This window comes from Diuraphis noxia, unplaced genomic scaffold (genome assembly GCF_037042655.1).
Source record: "Diuraphis noxia isolate RWA-SAM2 unplaced genomic scaffold, SU_Dnox_SAM2 contig0005, whole genome shotgun sequence".
Classification (NCBI taxonomy): domain Eukaryota; kingdom Metazoa; phylum Arthropoda; class Insecta; order Hemiptera; family Aphididae; genus Diuraphis; species Diuraphis noxia.
The window spans coordinates 48,941,049-48,963,794 of NW_028301715.1; the positions used below are offsets into that span (position 1 = coordinate 48,941,049).

The 22,746-nt window shown below is 31.5% G+C and overlaps 1 protein-coding gene, 1 long non-coding RNA gene and 1 pseudogene across 2 annotated transcripts; 1 reads left to right on the top strand and 2 right to left on the bottom strand.

The window, feature by feature from the left end:
* Positions 1-1,554: 1,554 nt before the first annotated feature.
* On the bottom strand, positions 1,555-2,053 carry LOC149055455 (uncharacterized; annotated as a pseudogene).
* A 5,980-nt stretch (positions 2,054-8,033) lies between these two features.
* Positions 8,034-10,956, top strand: LOC149055456 (uncharacterized). The gene has a single exon (XM_089229782.1). It carries the CDS (start codon positions 8,132-8,134, stop codon positions 8,810-8,812), a length of 681 nt encoding a protein of 226 aa, XP_089085908.1. The 5' UTR covers positions 8,034-8,131; the 3' UTR covers positions 8,813-10,956.
* Positions 10,957-17,823: 6,867 nt separating this feature from the next.
* On the bottom strand, positions 17,824-18,617 carry LOC149055457 (uncharacterized). Its single transcript, XR_016192057.1, has 2 exons — positions 18,436-18,617; positions 17,824-18,359 (listed from the first exon to the last, which is right to left on the bottom strand). It is a non-coding gene; the product is annotated as an uncharacterized LOC149055457 (long non-coding RNA).
* Positions 18,618-22,746: the final 4,129 nt, after the last annotated feature.

The following is a 22,746-nucleotide window of genomic DNA, read 5'->3' on the forward strand; positions in this document are numbered from 1 at the left end:
CGCCGTCGCTGCAGCAGTCATCGTATTATGTTATTATTATTATTATTATTACTAATATATAACGCGTTGTATCGTATTTTGTAGCGTATATATAGACACTCGTACACTACTGCACCAGCAGCGGCAGAGGGTCCATTAGGGAGAGTGTGAGTATAGGGCCGAAAAAAAGCATTATTTATCGTGACGTTTCGGGCGTTGGTGAAGTGGTGGTGGTGTGTGGTATAGATCGCGGCGATCACCGGTACCCAGGTATATACCTCTATATAGGTACCTACAACTATCGATCGTGTGCCACCGATTATTATTAAATTATTGTAGGAGGTGCCTCTGATGCATTCCGGTTCGCTCGTGCGGTCCGTCGATGATAATTAAAGGCCTCGTCGTTCGACGTGTACAGATCGACGATTGCATTTGTTTTGTTTTTACGTGGCTTACATATATATATATATATATGTGTGTGTGTTTGTGTGTGTATTTGGCTATAAATATAATATATATAGCCGTTTAAGGGACGACCGCCACCGGTGCAGCCGTCTGTGTGGGGTGTGCGCGAATAGATGTGGTGACCACTTGTACTCCGGTGGTGGTTTATGAGCCCGACAAAGTCATAAATTCCTCGACGCAGACGTGTGTATAATACACACACCTAAATTGCGGGTACATAAATATATCCATTTATTTAAACATTGCGCAAGCTGGAATAAAGGAAAAAAAATAATAATGACGATAATATATATATATAAAAAAAAAAAAAAAATAATAATAATAAAACGGTAAAATATCGAAAGACAAAAATCCATTAGCAAACCTGCCTTTTTCTGAACTGTTTCGCGCCGTTATTCACGTTTATTATAGTTTTCGAAGAGAGGGATATGCGGCCGACCGATGATAATTACCCCGCAAATCAAAACGTTTTTTAATAATTTTCGTTTATCCGTCGATAATATAGAGGCAAGAGCTTTGCGGTCGTATTCAAGATATTATATTATTACAAAACCACACCAATAATATTCTAACAAACTCGATTGTATTATTTAAACGAAAACGTAGATGCAATTAAAGCACGGCCAACCATTTAAAACCATAACAATATTTGCGTCATATTATTATTATAATGTTAATGGAATAAAAATATTATTGGAGATCATTATTAATTTGTTGTATATTGTTTATACATCCTTGCAGTCTTAAAACCATTTTGTAGTAAAATAAAATAAACTTAAACTTGACCAAATATCAAACTATCAAATAATATTACATTAATTTACAGTTTCTGGTTGGTTGAGTAGATATTATGTTTTTATTGATAATTTCCGAAGTGGAATACTTACTCGATTTTAATCTATATAATATTTTGGTTGGCAGGGGCGCCCGCAGGAAATCAGCTCAGTGGGTGCAAATTGAAATGCATGTTATATATATACATATATTTACATTATTATATAAACATAACTCCAAATTTAATGCAAAAAATGTAAAATAACATAAATTATACCTAATACAATACAATATATTAGGTATACCTATTATAAATTATTAATAATATTATATGAATTATGGATCAAATAGTAATGATAAACGTCTGACATTTAGTCCAAAATGATTCATAACATCGGTTTTGAGATTTTCAAAAAATAATGTATCGTCAAATCTATTTTTGTGGATGTGAATTAGAGCCAAACTGCTTAACCTCATATTGGACATTGTAGATCTTACCATGTTTTGATACGACGCAAAGCACTAAAATAGATAATAATTATAATCAATATTAAATAATTAATACAAAATATGATTTATAATAATATGTTAGGTACCTAAAGGTTCTTTCAACTGAACAGGAAGTTGCTGGTAATGTAATGGCTATTTGTAAAGCTGTATTTACAGCAGGATAGTATTTAGATTCTTCTAGTAAATCAATTATTTTTGTACTTGGATCACATGGTTTTTTTAGCCATCATAACCAAGTTATTGCTTCTTCTTCAAAATTATCAAGAAGAGGTTCATATAAGTTATTGATAGATTGAACTATTTCACTGAACTCTTCAATATTCATTTTTATCATTTTTTTTTCTGGTATAAATTAAATAATGAAAATGATTTTAAATTTTCATCAGAAAATCTATCACTAATTGACATTATTATGGAATCTAAATAGGGAAAAAATAAAGATTATCTAAAACAGTCATTTATATTATTACTTGGATAATTATCTCGTTGTGTTTTTATGAATATATTATAATATAATATGATAATTTTTTTGTTTATTGAAAAATCTCAGTGGGTGCGATGGGACCCACTGGCTCCTCTCTGCGGGCGCCCACGATGGTTGGATTGATATTACTACATTGAAATACCATAAAAATGATTCAGAACCAAATATTATATTGTGTTCGTTTGGTGCCTATAAGGCAAGTGTTTAAGATATTGCGTATAATTAAATTGTGAACGTTGTTCGTAATCAGGATGTGTAAGTTTCTTGAAAATAATCGATTTATTTGCGAATGAAAAGCTAACAAAATTAGGTACACTCATATATTAGGTCTATTAGGTATATATTATATAATTTAATAGTTACGTCTGTAATACTTACTATAAAACGATTAATATTGTATTTTACGTCATTGGCAGTATATAATAATATTATATATTTATATATATACATATTATGTTATAGACGATGCGAGACGATTAGTGGATAATGGTTCGAAGATCAGAAGTAGGTATATAGGTTTTATGTACAATCCGATGTAATGTTTCACACAGGTAGGTGCAAGGGGAATGTGAAAATTGCTGTTTACAATAATAACAAAAATTCAATTTGTGTTGTTACGGAGCTCCGAAAATACTAGTATTACCTACCTATATATGTATACCATCTCAAGACGGTTCAGTGCAGGTACATCGACGTCTATACATATAATATCATATACCTATCGCGGGCTATTATTATATTATATCCTCGTGGCATGTCGAACACTTCAGTGGAAAAGCGATTTTATGTGGAAATAAGTGTGTACCGACAACTTGTTGTTAAACATAAGTCTCCGCTATTCGTATAATTTTCCGATATGGAACAAATTTCAAGTAACAACAAAATATTATATATGTTATCCTATTTTTTCAGTGAACGCGAACACCAAAATATACATAATAATATAATACAGTGTCCCACTACGGAGATCTGATAAATGAAATAAATTTTGTTCTAATCAATATTTTTTAAAAATTTATATCAAATATAATTCATAGACACTTGCGCAATATTTTTGGAATACATTTTTATTTGTTATACTGAAAAAACTTAAAAATTTATAAAAATTTTTTTTCAAAATATTCAATATAGCCAATTTGTAAATCTGATTTTCAGGAAAATTCATATGGTAAAAATACTTATTAGAGTCGAATGGCTGATTTTTTTAAATATCAATTTAAATATTATTAAAAAATAAGTTTATTGACCAAATAATATTATTAAAATAAAACAGTTGATACAATAAAAAATGAATTAGATTTTAACATGAACCTATAGAATGTTCATATAAAATATTTTTTGAAATTAAAATGTATCTAACATAAACTAGATCGTACTCGTAATTTACCTAACGAAAATATTGATATTTTAAAAAATTGTGAAAAATCAGCCACTTGACTTCAAATAAGTGTTTGTACCATATACATTTTTCTGAAAATCAGATTTACAAATTGGCTATATTGAATATTTCGAAAAAAAATTGTATCAATTTTTAAGCTTTTTATTTTCAGTATAAAAAAATAAAAAATTGACCCTAAAAATATAGCGTCAGTGTCTATAAATTATATTTAAAAGAAATTTTCAAAAAATACGGATTAGAACAAAAGTTATTTCATTTGACAGATCTCCATTGGACACCCTTATATACACAGTATACACACTTATATATTATACAATTTATAGACGAGGAAATGTAATAAACGCGTTCACGCGCATTGGAAAACAAATCTCAAATCTAAAACAAACTGTTGCAACAATAATATAATATACGACATTTACTCCTAAGTTTCGTTCGGGCTTTTTTAAAGTTTCTAAACTATTTCGAAATCCATTTTGTGTGCAAATTATTTATCGATTATATTTAGGTCATTCTTTAAGAAACCACAACACCATATCGGTTTTCGTACGGATTACGATTTAATACTTTGAACATTTTTCAAATCCTGTTCAACGCTATAATTTATAGTAGGTATGACAAATAAAAATAAAAGGTAATACGAAATCATAGTTAATTAGAATCCATCGACAATATTTTCGATAACTATCGAGTATTAGTGTTCATAGCAATATGAAAAAAATTCGATGAAACAAAACACATTCAAGACAATAGAGATGAAAGAAGATTTAACGATGATGGTTAAATAATATTAAATAATATTCCTAACTTAGATATACAATGTAGGTATATTATAATGTAATATGTTCTTTTAAAATTTGAAAGATAAATATATTTCTATACTATTTACTTCAGACCCCATACTATTTACTTAAGAATTTTAGGGTTGGGGACAAATTCCATTTTTTTTTTTTTTTTTTAATTCGATTTTAATTTTTAAACTATATAAATAAATTATTCCGTAAGTCTATAAGTAATTTAATTATTTGTTATTGATTGATCTAAATAAATCTTGTATGACTATAAAACAGTTGTGATACACGGGGACCCTAATTATGTCGGTGCCTGAGGTTGAATCCTCCTCCCCCCCCAAGTCCCCATAAATAAGGCTCTGATTCATTTATGTAATTATGTAATAACAACGTAAACATTCAAATGGCTGTAAGATTATTTTTTTCGTCTGTCGGGCGAAGGGCTCTTGAGTAGTACAATTTATTTATTTCAAAATTCGATCTGTACACATCTATGTCTAGACGGAACATTTGTGTACTCTTTGAGCTAAATTTAAATTTTCTTTTATCATATTTATGGCTTAACTAAATCGATCGTACCAACGGGGACGTACAATGGTTAGTTCTAACAATGTCGGTACACATGCAAGACAGATATAGGCACAACAATCAATATTAACAATGTTATGGTAGTGATCCACGACGGTTGTTACGACTACTAAACTCCCATATAATTATTCACCTACGCATGCCTTCGGATCTAAGCAGTTTTCTAATACGTCGACCTAGATATTTTCTTTTGGTCCTGGGTAAAATATTAAACGTTTTAATTAAAGGTCTTTGCCCGCTTAATGGAAATTAATTATATATAAAATAAATAGCCAGGTACTGGTGTGATACATGCCTATTAGTTTGGCAGAGTAAAATATTGTAACGATAATTATAGACAAAGGGAGCATAACTTTCAGGCATAATAACTTTTTGTTATACGAATAATATTTCAGTGATTGTCTAATTTGGTTAGGTTTAGCCTTGTAACTTTTTTAAAATAAATTTAACCTTTTTCAAGATGTCTATTAGTGTATTATATAAAAAAAAAAATGGAAAGTTTTGTAGTTTTTTCTATGATGTTTTCAAAACGTCTTTAGATTTTCAGATGAATAATTACAGAAAAATTCGATAGGTGTGTAACAATTTTTTTTTTTTGTGAAATTTAAATACATTATTTTATCCCTAAAGACATCATATAATCGTTCAAACGTATGCAGAAAATGATAAAATTCCAGATGTTTATAGTTCCCTAAACTGGTTGGGCTGGGATTATAGCGAAAGATACCCAACGCCTTAGGGTTTAAACTCAACGCAAAGATCCACGTCTGAAAACTATCTAAACCTATTATTAATCTTAGAATGTTTACATATAATGTTATTGTAACATAATGTAATTAAAAAAAAAATATATATATAGTTCAAGTTAAATTAAAAATCGTACATAATTAATGACCAAAGTTAGTTATTACTAAAATAAACAATTATAATTAAATATGTATAACGCCGAATGGCTTAATGTTCTAAAATTCAAAGATAGTTAAAGTTTAGAATAAATTATTCATTGTTAGAAGGTTTTTACTATGTTTAGTGCCTATTCATCTATAAATCGTATTTTTCTTTTAGATATAATTTAATATTGACGGATTTGATAATAAGACATATTATACACTATAAATATTTTTAATATGACTGTATGTTTTTCATATTGTGTTACGTCCCCTTAGAGAATAATGATCAAATGCGTCTGTTAGAACAAACGATAAATTCTCGGGTAGAACCGTTGGCTTTCGAGGTCAGTGGGTCATCACTAGGGCTGGTATTTGTATGTAAATACATATTTTTAGTAAAACATCATAAATTAATTATTGCAAATGATAAATTCGTTTCACGTGATTTACAATAAAATAAGACATATTTTTACATATTTCGTCATAAATACATATTTTTACGTACTTTGTAAAATTCTCGATTTTTTTTTACATATTTCGTAAATTTTGACAATTTCGGTGATTTAGTAATATTTTACATTAATTATATTTCAATAATGGTACTCGGAAAATTATAAGTGTATAATAATAATGTATGGGAAATAAGTAGAAAATACAAATGTTTGGCCCGGGCAACGACGGACGGGACAGCTATATAACTGTTATCATGACATAATATTATAAGTAAGGAACCTGTGAAAACGGCGATTTAATAATGCACTGCTGTACTAGATTGTCTGCAGACATGAAATAGCCGATATTTACGACGAAAACGGTAAGCTTAGACGGGGTACCTACCTATATAGTTGTTATTAGTAGGCGCGGGTGTAATAAAGAAGACGCAAATCGGTCGGGTCGCGAATCGAATCAAAACTAAACGATTTATTGTTTATTGCACACTCGCGCGAGCGTATAACAATAAAAAAATATATAATTATTATTATTATTATGTATATCGGGGGGCAGGGTCGGGAGTATATACATTCAGATTGATATATATCATCATAATAATATACGCGGGTAGGCGGTGTGTAGGTACGACGACGACGAGAGCACGCCGGGCGCCGTCGCACCACTCCATAAACCACCCCCTCCTCCACCACCGTTACAACAGCTACCCACCACTGATCGTCTACCCTCTGGGAAAGAGACGACTACAGAGATCGGCGGCGAGCTCGCATACGGGACGATTACTAGCATTTCAATAAGGCAGTAATGCATATTCCAAGTCTGATTTTTGGAACTCGAAGGCCAAATTTTAAAATCTTCGAGTTTTTTGTTTTAGTTATTTTTTTTTTTTTTTTTGAAGTGTCCCGTGGAGATAATATATACAAACTTCTGATTTTCAGATGGCAACTCTCCTTTACAATTGTAAATTATGTAGCGGGTAATTTTTTTTTTAATAAATAAATAAAATTCAAATTCGAACGAGTAGTTCTTGAGTCTTACAACTTTGCGTACTAATAAGGGGATCTGCACTCCGCACATATGGGTCTATGGTGATTATTATAACACGTCGATACTTAATGTTATAATCAATCGCGATATATTTTATGAATCGTGAAAAGTTTATCCAAGTATATAGTATTGTATGTATTTAGTCGGACCTCATTAAGTATACATAGTTTCTATTTTTGTAAAAATTTTACGTTTTAATAACTGAAAAATTACACTACTTACGATGTACGAATTTTGAATTATTGGATACATCGAAATATTTTCGTCAAATTCTTAGAGTAATAGTAGGTAGGTACATATGCGTACATATTATATCTCGAGGATTTCCAAATTTTGTATTTTAGTAAAAACATTCAAATACTCCGAAAATCAGAATTTGAATAACCACGTCCCATTAGCGAATGAATAATTATATGGAGGAGGGAAGGGGGTTGAACATATGATTGGTGAATCACTCTGTATATAATATTGTTGTTGTACCTATATATGAATATATGTATATAATAATATAATAGTAGCAGTTCGACCCGGTTGCTCCTATCGAACCGTAGTCTTGGGATCCGCCCCTCGCGTCAGGGCGGACGATTACCACGCGATAACCTATATATAACGGAGACCGCGCACCGGTTTTCTGGTATACGGTTCGAGTAGGTCGACGTGTACGCATCGCGATATCCTCGTCATCGTCATTAATATTGTTATTGGTTGTTGTTGTTGTTGACGGCGAAAAAACAACGGTGCGGTTCGGTCAGGCGTCATGTTGAGGACACCAGACGTCGCGTATCAGTTGCAACACTTTTGCGACGCGTTCGACGACCCTTTCGGCGGAGCCTCCGCGAGTCTGCAGTGGTACGATGACAGTGGTTACGGCTACGCGACCGCAGTCGCCGTCGCGGAGGAACAGTCGAATGATCGTCGGTCGACGGCGTCGGCAAGCGGCGGTAGCGATAAGAGTTTCGGAGGCGGTGGCGCGACGGTTGACGCGACGGGTAGCAGGAAGCGCCGGCGGTTGGCGGCGAACGCGCGCGAGAGGCGCCGCATGAACGGCTTGAACGAAGCTTTCGACCGGCTCCGGGGCGTCGTGCCAGCCGCCGACGACGAGCGCAAGCTGTCCAAATTCGAAACGCTCCAGATGGCCCAGACGTACATCATGGCCCTACACGAACAGCTCGGCCGGACGCCCTCGTCCTCGGTGGCCGACGGCGGCGGCTGTCCGACCGCGGCGAACCACTCGTCCACGGCGAATCAGTCGTCCACGGCGGCCGCCCGGCCGCGTTACGCCGACTTCGGCGTGCCGCTGCTGTGGCCGCAACAACAGCAGTTAGTGGACGGCGTCGACGGTACAACGACGGTACGACGACGGTACGTTGCGAGCCACCAGTGGCGAAATTTCAATAAAAAATCTGCGAGTACCGAAGCCCCTTATTTTTCCGGTTAGTCCAAAAACGGTGCGAAGGTGCCATTTTCAAAACTGGGGGGAGGGGGCGCTAATAGCTCCAGACCCATCCAAATTGGCTCACTGTCGTCGATTTTTCCCGAACTTATTACCTACCTATATTAGTGTAACATAATAATTTAACGGTAACCCACATATTATTATTACCTATATAATTATTATATTCAGTGTTACACGTTTTTAAAGGATTTTTTTTAACGGAATATTTTCTCGACATGCCATTGTGATATAAAGTATTTATTGTTTTGTCCCGTTTATCGACTTTATCGTGTGAAATTAGAAAATAACATATGAACACGAATAATAATATGCAGTGCACTCCGCAGGTTAATAATATTATTATTATGACATCATATGGTTTTATTCGAGTGCAGTTGTTTCAGAACACCACTCTACTCGTTTCCGCAATTTTATCATATCACAATATTGTTAAATTTTATTAAAAAAAAAAAAAACATGACGTGGACACATATTCATAATATTATACTCTGCTGCCTAAAGGATGTCTACTATTTGTGAAACTCTGAATTAATTTAATATTAAAAAAAAAGTTTGATGCGTGTGAGCGTAGTCGCACTACAACACCTGTTGCACGTACTGCGTTTTTTAGGTAGAATTTTGAGTTGTCACGACACTGTTTAATATTTTAATTAAATTACGATCACACTCGATTTTATATTTCATATTTTACGCACACAAAAAGATCACACGCGGTTTTATACTTAATAGTTCACAAAAAATCACATTCGATTGTTTATTTTATATTTTATAAAAAAAAATTAATCACACTATAGGTTTTATATTTCATGTCGGCTGCGTGAAAGGCGCCGGAAGTGGAGATGCCTTTGTGAATGCATATATCGATGTGCTGAAAATAAAAAATACAGACAAATAAATAAGTCAATATTATAATTCACGATAGTTTATATAATATAATAGTCAGTACAAAAAAATTTTACATGGTATTTTATACGTATACCTAGTTTCGATATATTATATTAAAACCATACATTTTCCCCTCCGTTCGCTCAGACCATAAATTCTTAGAAAACTAATAAACGTTTCGTACTTGATGATAATATACTCACTATGATATTATGATGTTAGTTATGTAATGTTTAACTGTTTTATCAATTTTTTTTTTTTGTTTTGAAAAATATAATATTTTCAATGCTGTGAAAATATGTATGAAAAAGACGAAATAATTAAATATGATGTACATAACGACTTTAAAACTATAATATGACAAACATAGATTAATTATTATTAATTTACAATAAACAAAACTGTAGTAACGTGTAAAAATGTATCACTGGCTCAGTTTCATATATTATTCTTTTCATATAAAGTTATTGAGCTAATTTTTGTAGATATTTGATGTCAATTAAGATACAAAATGTATGCGATAAAATTAAGATCGAGTAATACATATTATTGTTTTTTAGAATTGAGGCTTCAATTACTTAAGTCATTAACCTGATACTGTATGTGGAGTGGTTGGTTGGAAACGTTTTTTGTATATGTGGAAAGGTTAGGTGTTACTAAAAACGTGGGTGGTCACCCATCCGGTTTTTAGCAACACCAGCCGGTACGTACACTCAGAGCGTTTCCGTGGTTGAGCGTACGACCAAGCCACCATGTTATTATTAGTGTTTGAAAATTTCATGAAATTTAAAATTGTGAAACATTTCATGAAATAATAAATTACTCATTATAGTGATGGTTCTTTTTGGTCAGGTTATTAATGATAGATAATCATAATCGTAAATATAATTTATTTGTATTAGGAAATTTCTATGTTTACGTTGTTTTCAAATATTTCATCACATAGTGAAATGTTTCATAGTTCAAACACTAATTATAATTATTATACATTTATACTCGTATATATATATATATAGCAGATGACGAGTGACGCATTTTTATTTTTATTTTTTGCTTCGTCTCCGTTTTGTATATTTTATTTTTGTCGAAAAAATGTTATAAGTTATTACATAAATAAGTGTTAATTAGTTTTTTTTTTTAAATTGTTTAGAATAAGACACACTTTGCATGAATTAAAAATAATGTAGTGAAAATTATTGTTTTTTTTTTCACATAAAATATTGTCGATATCTTGTAAAATACACAAATATTTGAGACTGAGAACTAAATGATTGTAATTATTACTAAACACAACATTGTTAATAAACAGTTAGTTAATATGTCATTACATTGATGGTTTTTTTTTTTTTTTTTTTAACAAACATAAAGTTTTGAAATTAAGTGTAAGTTGTAACGACATGGCAACAAGCACAGCTGTAGCTTTTTGAAGAATCGTTTTTCGGCAAGAATATTATATTTTTTAGGTGAAAAGCGTTGTCTAAGCAATTCCATCACAATAATATTGGAATATTCAATAAAATTGCATTACATAATATCATAATGTAACGCGTTCGAAAAATCGAAATGTCCTCGTTACGGTAAGTGACCTGAGTGTTATTATAGGAGCACGTGTGTACCTATACTACTTACACGTGTAGGCAAAACAAAATTTGATTGAAAATAAATAGCTACTTCAAAATAACTTCCATTACACAGTTTCCTGTTATTCGACGTGAGTATATACACACACACAAAATATCAATTATGTTATATTATCATAATTTATAATGTTTGATAACAGGAGTCATTTTCATTTTCAACAACAGAGTTTAGGTTACCAAATACCAGAGCTGTGGTAAATTGTTTCAAGATATTTATTCGAATGATTTTTTTTACAATCATTCAAATAAAAATGTATACGAATAATTTTCAACTATGACTATTAGAAATCATCCAGTTATCTTTGAAATTTAATCGAATAATTATTCCGAGAGTAAGCACTAATTTGATATGAGTTTCATCTACAATAGTTTCTATAGTAATTGATTGACCGGCTCCATAATTATGCCAACGATGGTATTTCTGTTCGTACACGTTTTTGGCAGTAAATTTCTATTCGCCCCCCCCCCCAAAAAAAAAAAAAAAAATTCAAATCAATTATTACGGTTGTAACAACTCGCACGTTGAAAATGAAATCTTCCATCCGGATTCTATAACACCGATAATAAGCTCTCAATAGCTCCAGCACAATAAAAATGATTCGTATAATAATAAACATAATAAGATAATAATACGTCTGAAAATAAAGAAAAATGTTATTTAACAGTAGGTAGACAATATCATGTCGATTGAATTCAATTGCAATATTATACGTAAAAATCAACGTTGAACATAATAATAATCTGTTTATTTATTGATTTAGATTAAATTCACGTAAGATATATATAAAATTAATGTATCCCTTAAACCGAACCTTGTGATGAGATACATGAGTCATACGAGGTTCTCAATAAATATTAAATGCAAATTAAAAAAACTTAAAATTCTACATACTTACATAATTTTTTACAACTTTTAAAAATACTCAAAATCAGAGTTCACCTAGTGACCAATTTACGGCAATAGATTTTTTTGTTTATTACACGGTTAGAATTTTTATTAACGTTATAAAATGTATATTTTTTTAAATGCTGCAATGAAACAGAATGGACCTGAATAATCTAAAACATGTTTACCTATATTGTTTTTTGTGTGTAGTCAACTTGGATAGAGCTCTAATTTCATGGTTATTGATATAAATAAAACTATTTTTTTCCGATTTATTCAATATGTGGCTTAAATGTCTGTACAGTGATCTGACTGGTATAAGACTTTTTGAACATTTGTATTATTTTATTTTTTGTTAAGTTGACACTTTTGATAATAATTATCTGCATCAATATTTCATCACCACCATAATATGTCTGCATATCAAACTATTTCCGCTGTAGAAACGTATAATATTTCGAAATTGAATACAAAACATTATTAAAGCACTCCGATCCTTTCTGTGGGTTTCAATTCATCAGCTCGACAGCAACCGCGTATGTGGTAAGAAAAATGATTACGAGATTCAAAGGCATGTCATACACAATATATATATGTAATGTGCGCAGTATTATATAAATTATAATAACCCACAAAGCGCCGACCCGATAATAATATTATTATGGCATACATTTTGCAATAGGCACTATTCATTTGTTCTCAGTCTGTTCAGGTTCATAGTCTAAGCCCATTTAAAACGTTGCATTTACATAATATGATTGCATGCTGCACTTCCGGCGTCACGAATAACGGTTTTATTTTGTTGCATTTGCAGGTTGCAGTATTCTGTATACTGTCAATAATATCAAAATTAATAGTTCAGCACTCCGATTTCATGAACGATACTTTTGTCACCCAAATATATTAGCCTAATATTAATCAGGGATCGGATTTTATAGCACTAAAAACAACTGAAAAGTGCGCTATTATATATATATTTGTTTTTACTGGCTTTTAGTATCGACTATTAAAGCTCGGAAATTATTATAATATACATTGTAGTTAGATTAACAATACGATAATAGATCATAATATTGAGTGTACAGAATAGGAAAAAAAAACCAAAGTATATAATAATAGCAATAACGGTAATATACAGATAAGGATGTTTGGATTACAAATTGCAATATAAACAGGTTGAATGTAATTGTTGGTATAATTTGTGAGTTTGTTTATTTGGACGGTAAGAAGGGAGAGTAGAGAGGAGATTTTTATTTCTGTCAGAAATGTAGATATACCTAGTATTATCATAAATAATGTTAGTTGGTTGCCCTGAAGTTAGATTGGAGTAAGTCGGACCCACTTTGGTGTTGTTGCAGTGACGACGAGTACGAGCTTCTTGCCTTTGAGGTTCTAGCATTTTCGGTTTTTTTATTTTTTTTATTTGCTTGGATTAATTTCTTGCGAGTTGGCATCCTTTGTATGAGGCTATGTTATCACTATAGAACACAGAACAGATTTGGCCGGAAGTGACCGGTCTTTAGTGCAGTCCACTGTGGATGGATGGTCGTCGCCGCATTTGACGCATCTATAGATGCAAGGTGACAACAGTAATTGCGGGTATGACCATAATATGCTCGGCATTTAAAACATTGAGGTGGATCATTAATTTTGGCGTGCCGTTTTTATAAATGACTACGATTGAATGGAGCAATGTTGATATGTTGAAGATATCGCGGTTATTATCCTTAAGCACCGATTCGCAGTGGAAAAGGGATAATGGACGTTGATTATTTTTTAAATATTAATCACGCGTATATAACAGAGTGTCCTTTCACCACCAGGGCATCGGATACATCGGTTAAAATAGTGGTATGATGGATATTGTGAATTACTACCTTAAAGTAGCGCATGCAATGGGGACGGAAGGTATGAAATTCCGAGCAACTGCTTATTGGATGGTTTGAAAAGGTAGGCGAAGGTACGGTGACTATTGGCCCGAATTATTAAATAAGACGGTGTAGACTTACACAAAAAATCATTGACACCCATGAGGTGTATTAATTTTTTGCGAAACTCGGAAAAGTTTCTGATGTTGTTCTTTACCTACGTAAATCGCTGGCATATGAATGGAATTCGGTGTACGGTTTTGCTCAGCGGAAGTTACTCACGCTCCGTAGCATTTGATTTGGTGCACCCTCAAAGTGAACCTCGTTCAAAATGTCCCACGTTACAAATATCCTACGTTGAAAATATCCTATATACAAAATATCCCCAATAATATCATCTCTTAATTCATATTTATATTTTTTGTTTTTTTTTTTTAAATAATTTTATAAATTTAAATTAAATTTTTATCGTTTTTGGCATTGTATATTTCAACTTCTATATGTATATCATCGTAGGGATTATATTAAAATTTAAAATTAACATTATTTTTTAAATTAAATATATATAAAACACATTTTTTTAAATTGAAAAATTATACATAAATAAATTACACATGCCATACATAATAAAGATTTTTTTTTTTTAATGAAAAATTACACGCAATATACCTTTTAAATAGGTACTTAAGTATAGTAACATGTTCATAGTTAAGAACCACTTCTTATAATCGTCTGTCCAACTTCTCGTTAACTTTCTTTTTTTTAACGGTTAGCTCACCCACCAGACATGTATTTTTCAATTTTTGTTTCTCAAAGGTCTACATAATTGTAATATATTTGTAAGTTCTAATAGTACCTGATTATGCGGCATAATATACAAATAGCAAAAATGAGATAACCATAAATTACTAAAATTCTACATACATTGTTGGCCGCCCCTGGTTAGCTAACTTAGGATATTTTTTATTGGAATATTTTTAACGTGGCACATTTTGAACAAAGGATATTTTGAGGGGGAATCATTGGAGTTAGAGGTACATAATCGGCCGTTGACAGAACAACGAATCGATTTGGTGAGGTGAAGGTTTGGTTTTTTTCTCACGCTTGGGAGAGCTGGAGTGCGAAGACAAGTGTCGTTTAGAATTCGTTGCAGGAAGTGATTGAAGCGATGCCATATTAATAGATGGGAAACGGTCCGCGATGTTACACACCCATTAAATATGACGTGTTGCGTAATAACGATCAAACTACGGTCATTAAATATAGACGTTGTCAATACGGAGCGCGATAAGGCACGTGCTCTCGCGATGATGGTCGAAACCGTACTGGCGCTATAATATTATGACCTAAAAATTCTTAATAAAAAAAGTGCTATAATATTATGTTCTAAAGATATATATATATAAAAAAAAAATAAAAAAATTGCAAAAATTAAAATATATTCAGTTCACAATTAAAAAAAAACTACGTATGAATGAACGACAAAATATTCTACTCAATATATATAATATACATATACCGTGTGTTCATCAATTTAGGGAACACTGAATTTCTTGGCCGGATTATGTTGGAATAAATCAAATTTGTTTTTACACGCTAGTGGTATATAAATACACATATTCAAATAAATTTCAAATTTTTAACCCTCTCGATACGCGCATGGGTAACGCAACTTGTTTTTTTTTTTAATAGCGACCGGTATTTTTCCTAACCTAACTTTCGGATAGACTAATTTTTTTAAGTCATTTTGACCAATTAACCATGGCTCTAAAACCAAAATTGACTGAAGGAGAGCCATTCAAATTTTAATAAATAATACATTTTTACAATTCAATATAAAATGCATAAGACCATTTATGATTATTTATTATAGGTTACTTTTTGAATATTTTTACGTATACAGTTATTATCAATTTCAATTAAATGATTTTATATCCATATTATGTTAATCTTATTTACAACACGAATAAAAAAAAAATACGTAAAAATATTCAAAAAGTTTGATTTATTCCAACATAATCCGGCCGAAAAATTAAGTGTACCCTAAATTGGTGAACACACGGTATATATTATGTATTCATGATATTATTGACCATTCGCAATGCGCTGGACACTTTAAAATAGATTTTAACATGAATAAAAATGTGGGTACCTATATTTAAATTTTTTTTATGGATTCAAATAAAATTTAAATTATTAAAATAAATTATGAATAAAGTAAATGGCATACTTTTTTTTATTTTTAATATCACATAACATAAATATATTATAATTATATTTTATGCGAATTAGCAAAAAATATTTGTGAATAATTATTATAATTTTATAATTGGAGTCCAATCCAAACAAATGTATAGCTCACGCTGTTTTTTTTTTAATCTGTATTCTATATTAATTAGTACATACTATAAAATCCAAGCTTTGCAATAATGTAATCACATATTCACAAAAAAGTTTGGACGTTTAAATATATTGGGTATTCTGCAATGATAAGAACCATTATTGTTTGTAAACAACCATATTAAATTGTATTCAGTGAATATTAATATAATGCACATTTTGTGTGGAAAATTAATTATTTGCTCATAATTTATATGTATAAATAAAATATATTACAATAATCGCAGGAATGATGATAAAGAATAAACTAACTCAAAGACACCCTTAAAGTGCTATGTTAAAAAATAAGCTGTCAACTTTTTATCCAAGCCAGAAAAGAACACACAATCCCAAATAACCTTTATGAAGCCATTGGACCTTACACAGATCCAGAAAAAATAATTTCTTTCCTAAAAAAAATTGAAATGTACAATTTAATATAATTTTAACTTATTGTAAATATATTATGTATTGTAATCTAACTTAAAATATTATTATTGTAAGCCTTGTAGTTGATGCTATAACAATAAAAAAAAAAATAAAAAAAAATAAGCATAATGAATTAAAATTATTTCCACACGAAGACCTGTGCATAGATAATAATATGTACCTGTTGAATAAACTGCAGATAATGGATTCGCTAAGCATGCTCGACACAATTTTATTTTAATTTAAAATGGATATATTCAAATTCTGATCATATAAGAGCAATGTTTGTCTTAATGCAGATTTTTCATGCCATTTTTAACGAGTGATCATATAGTACAGGTGATACCAAGTTTTTTTTCTAGTGATAGTGATTTGACTGTAAAATAATAAAAGTGATAATTATTTTGAAAAATGTTACACATATACGTCAAAATCAAAATTATTCGAACGATAAGTTTTTAGTTAACTTACAATGGTTTTGAAAAATATAAAATTAACTATAGTCAGACATTTTTTTAGAAAATATTTCGAGACGTCTTTCGATCAGTATAAAATTGTAACCAAGTTTCCGAAACATGATATTCCACGTAAATCCGAAAAGTGCTCGAACAACTTTATTTTTTTGGAATACAAAAGTAAAAAATTCATTAATTCATTAAAAAAAAAAGCCGGTCGAGTTATTATCGAAGCACCACTTTATATCATATAATACAGCGTAAAATATTTATTCGTTTTTTGACTAACTGCTGTCCGTCCGAGAACTTCCGCACGAAACATTACAGTAGCTCTGAACTTTTAACCGAAAGTTACCGAATTTTATATCAACATCGACCTCGTCCTATAATAATTAACGTGGCCTGAATTTTGTAGGTATTAGAGACCTTTTTTTTTTCTAGTAATCGTATATTGCCGTGTATCACCACCCGGAACTGCCGTTAAGCAATTATGCTTCGGGTGGTAAGTCGCCATAATTTATAATTTATTTAAGTAAAAAACAAACGAATACAACAACGGTAATGGGGAGCGGAAGGGACAATCCCCCAACCGCAACCCCTCACAAGATCGGTTTACAATTTACAACGGGGCATGGATGGGACAGTCCCCCACCCATAGCCCCTGACAATGCAAGTAATCCAATCAGAAAAATGAAAGGCCCCGTAGCAAAAGACTAGTGCCCGGCCACCGACGGCGCGGTCCCAGCCGTGCCCACTCGTACCAAGCGTGCGTCCCCATCACCTCCGACGCCTTGGCGGAGCGACACCCTGTCGGAACTGCCTGTCCCGCTCGGCCTCCTCCTTGACCGACATCACGTCACTTGCGAAGCGGGCCACCGCCGTCCAGTTGACTGGAGCTTGGATGACGACCGTAGTGGGCCTGCCACGTTGGATCTGGGTTTTGCTCCAGATCCACCCACTACTTCCGGAGCCTGGGGTCCGAATCCCCTGGTGCGGTAAAAATATTGCAGTTAGAAACGTTCATATTGGGTTTTTAGAGTGATTTCCTTCACTTGCATTTTACCTGCTGCCAGGGGATTTGTTATCGGTGTTGCCTGCCTTCGCCTGTGTCCGTTTGCAGGCGCTTGCAGGTGGATCAGACCTGTCCGACCAGTTAAGGTAAGACTCTTGGGTTTGGTCTAACTTAGACCGGGATCGCTTAGTAAGACTCAATTAAGAGCCCGCAAGCCTCCCCACCACGTCAAGGTGGATCCCATGGGGAGGAGGTTTTAGAGACCTAACCTAACCTAACCTAACCGCGTAAAATAGTTGTAGACCGATGATCGCAGTTTGTGTGTAACAATAACACGACTATAGAGACATTCTCATTTGGCCTTTTTTTAAACAATATTTTTAAATAATAATGACGGCCAATAATATTGAAATGATTTTATTTACTGGAATTGCTGTACTCGAGTATCGTGTTTTTTAATAAAAATAAAAAAACCATTCATAACCATTAATGAGATAAGATATTTTTAGTTTTAATTAATAATAATTATGTTCAACCTCCAAAATGAATAAAATTCATTCAAAAAAATAATTACAATAGATATCTCGATTCTTAAGTGTATAATTATAGGGTTTTAATGTTTCTTAAAAGTTTTTTTTTTTAATTTTTAATTTTGACGAAAAATCAAAAAAATCAAATTTTACTTCGTAGTAGAGTCTACTAAGTAGACAGATCCTTAATTACAGTTTTCGAGAAAAATGATACAGAAATATTTTTTACATCAGACATGTTACATAATATTTATCTATCTTACATAATATTATCTTATTTTGAATTAAATATTGAAGATCGCTGAATCAGGCCTATGAAATCAGAGTTGACCATCTAGTGATGTTTTTATGAAACTACCAAAAAAAAAAAACACAAAATTTAAAAAAAAATATGTTTTTCAGTATTTAATTTACTATAACTCTGAGTATAATATTGTGATCAATCATATTCATCGTACAATTATAATATTATATGGACGTATAACCAGTCTTGTTAAGAATACTTTTCAAATGCATTCAGAATACGTATTTAAATACTTCATATTTTTAAAAGTATTGGAATTTTATATTAGAATTTTTTTTTATTAAGTTCATACTTCCATAATTAATTATGGAAAGTTAGTTATTTATAAATTCTCAGAAGTTAGAACCATTATAAAATAACATTTCAAATAAAAAAATCTAAAACAGTCCATTACAGAATTTCGGAAAATAGAATTGGGGCAGAACATTAAAATGAAAAAAAGTATTTAGTATTGTAGAATAAAAATACAAATAAAAAGTATTATTAAAAGTATTTAGTAAGTATTGGAAATACAAAAAAAGTATTTAAACACGAATATTCGAATACTTAACAAGACTGGGTATAACAATCGATTCTACATAGGCAGAAATGGTGAGATGCTTTTTTTGGAGGGGGAAACTCACAATATAATATCCCTCCTGAAATATTAATATGGATTTCCACCTGTCAAACAAACATGTTTGTCAAATACTCTATTTTTGTAAAATGTGCACGAGAGACACACGGATGGTAAAGGTACACACGAGTAGGCTATATCATTGATGAAAAAGTACGATTTTAAAATTCACTGTTGTTAATAATTATTTCAACACATACCTATTGTTTAAGTGTTATTTTTTTGCACATTACAAAGTGAATAAATAGATTCATAATGGTATGATAATTTCACTCGAAAAATAAAACGATTTTATGTTAGGCCACTCATTGTGTGGTGGTTTCATACTTTATACGATTTTTTCCATTCGTCAATAATACAAGTCGAACTCGATTCCGGAAAAACGATATTATTTGACCAAGTCCTTCAAAATATATTTTGCAATATCAAGCATATAATATTATATGAAATGTATGAATAGTAGCCATCCATTGGGAAATCATACGCCGTATGCTTATAATAGGTAGGTAGGTACTTTTATTATTTTATTACGAATTATTTGAACTTGCCCGACTGAAGAACTCGAATGTTGTGCGTCTTGAACAAATAAAACTATTATATTATATCACGCGTATGCCTGGATTATTAAAATGATTCAATAATTATTATTGTTTTTTCCTCACATACTGCAATATTGTCAATGTCTTACACACCCATTATTCGACATTGTGAGAACTAAAAGATTGTAATTATTATTGCTAACAGTCAACAATGTTTCTTCTATTGGAAATTCATAATTTACGCGTTTAGCATAAATAAAATGTTTTTGTAGTGAATAGGTATTACGCGGTTTTTTTTATGAAATTCGATGAACGTTGAAAAAATAAAACTTTCGGATCGACACGATGAGAAAAACACTGCAAAAACACAATCGTATACCACGCGTAAACACGAATTAAAATATATCTAATGCGAGATTATGTTGGATAAAACGTTAATTCGACTAAAAAAACGATAGATAATAGATAATTTTAATTTACCACGTTTCGGCTGTCTGTGTACGGTTTTTTAACGCTTAGCAGTGAATTATAAGTATTATAGTATGTCGTCATAATAATATTATTATGCAAACGAGTTGAATATATTTGGCGCCAGCCATGCGTAATCAATCATTATGATCATCTCCAATCCACTGATTTAAATTAAAAATAAAACAAAAAAATTCTAAACGTGATTTGTAACTCGTTCTAGGGAAATTCCGGATTGGGAGAAATAAAAAAAAATTAAATAATGTTGTTCGCGGCAAAGCTGGCGCCAGCCGCCAAGTTAGTTAACAGTCGACTTTCGTCTGGAATTGACGCACCGATATTATTATGATAAAATTGGCGATACCCATTTGCATACATTTAACCTTTTTTGCGACTCGTTCGCGTACAAATGTACAACTCAATTGCACGCACGAATTTTTAATATACCTGTGATAAATGACCCAAAAAATGGGACTTGTTGGCGTATGACTATGACTATGACCAAAGTCTACCGAAACCCAAAAGAACTAAAGAAAATAATAATTAAAAATTGCATTTCCCACTTTTACTGAGGCTTAGGACTGACTGTATGGCTTCGTATGAGTTTGGTACCTGTTTACCTGCATCGATACCGTCGAGCTGGTTAGAACACGATTGAGAACGGTCCTTATCGGCCGTACCTTTTTTAATAACACGATTGAGAACGTTTTTACCTGCTAACTTTTTTGCAACGTTGCCACATTAATTAAAAAATACAAAATAAAAATAAAATATACAATATATATTATATTAGATATCAATTACTGGGCGCATGTATCCATACTCCACCGATTGTGACCTTTTTAGACCTTTTTTCATGTAAATTCTTCCGGTATGTTTATTTTACCTGAAAAAAAAAATGTAAACTCCACCGGTATGTTTTTTCATAGCAGCATCAAGCCAATTTTTCCAATTTTTTTTTTTTTTCAATAAAGTAATAAATATATTCTAATAATAAATTCCAAATTAAAATAACAAATTGTTCAAAAAATAAATATAAATGGCTTTTTTAAGGTCATTTTTTGAGGTAAAATGCATTTTTAAGGACATTTTTGGCTATTTTTTAGAGCATATTTGTATGGTTTTGAGTAAATTTAAATCCGGTCCCTATTTATAATATATCTAAAAAATAATTTTTTTAGCCTAAGCTATTAAACTCCTTATTACTTGTTGTATTTTTTTTTTTTTATTATTATTATTAGAATAAGCCTCGGCAGCGAAGGCCACTGGCTGACGTTTGACTTGTATTTTATTGTAAACACATTTAATATATTTAAATTAAAAAAATACATAAAAATAAAAAACTACAAAATAGTATTAAGTACAAAAAGGAAATTAGTAAGTGTATAATATAATTTAAGTAGGTAGTTGTGTGTGATTGTTTACCTACAGTTTTTTATTTTTGTTTTAATCGTTATAAAACATAATTTAGTAAAATAAATATAAAATGTTAGGTAATTAATTTTAAAAAATAACTATGTATAAAATAAATATTATATAATTTAATTAGTAGTTGCCACTAAAGATTGAAAAGATAGGTACAGACTTAAAAATCCCAAATCTGCAAATTTGTTTACTATAGTGTCATCATCGGCTATTTAGATGTTCATGATATTTTATCTCTAAACGGAATCAATTCAAAGACATTAAGATAGTACCCGAGACTGAATTCTAACGCATAAAAGTAGCATGGACTCAATGCAATGTCAGCCGTGAGGTAGGTGCATTGAAATGAACTCAAAGTCCACTTATATTATACATATCAGTATATCACACGTGAATCCAGTGACATGCGCGGCTGAAAAGTGCGACTTTTGAGGCGAAAATCGAATGAGTGACATTAATATATGACCCGATAGGTGTTCG

Excerpts from the sequence above, each read along its gene's own strand:
- LOC149055456 (XM_089229782.1), top strand. The coding sequence starts at position 8,132 with ATGTTGAGGACACCAGACGTCGCGTATCAGTTGCAACACTTTTGCGAC.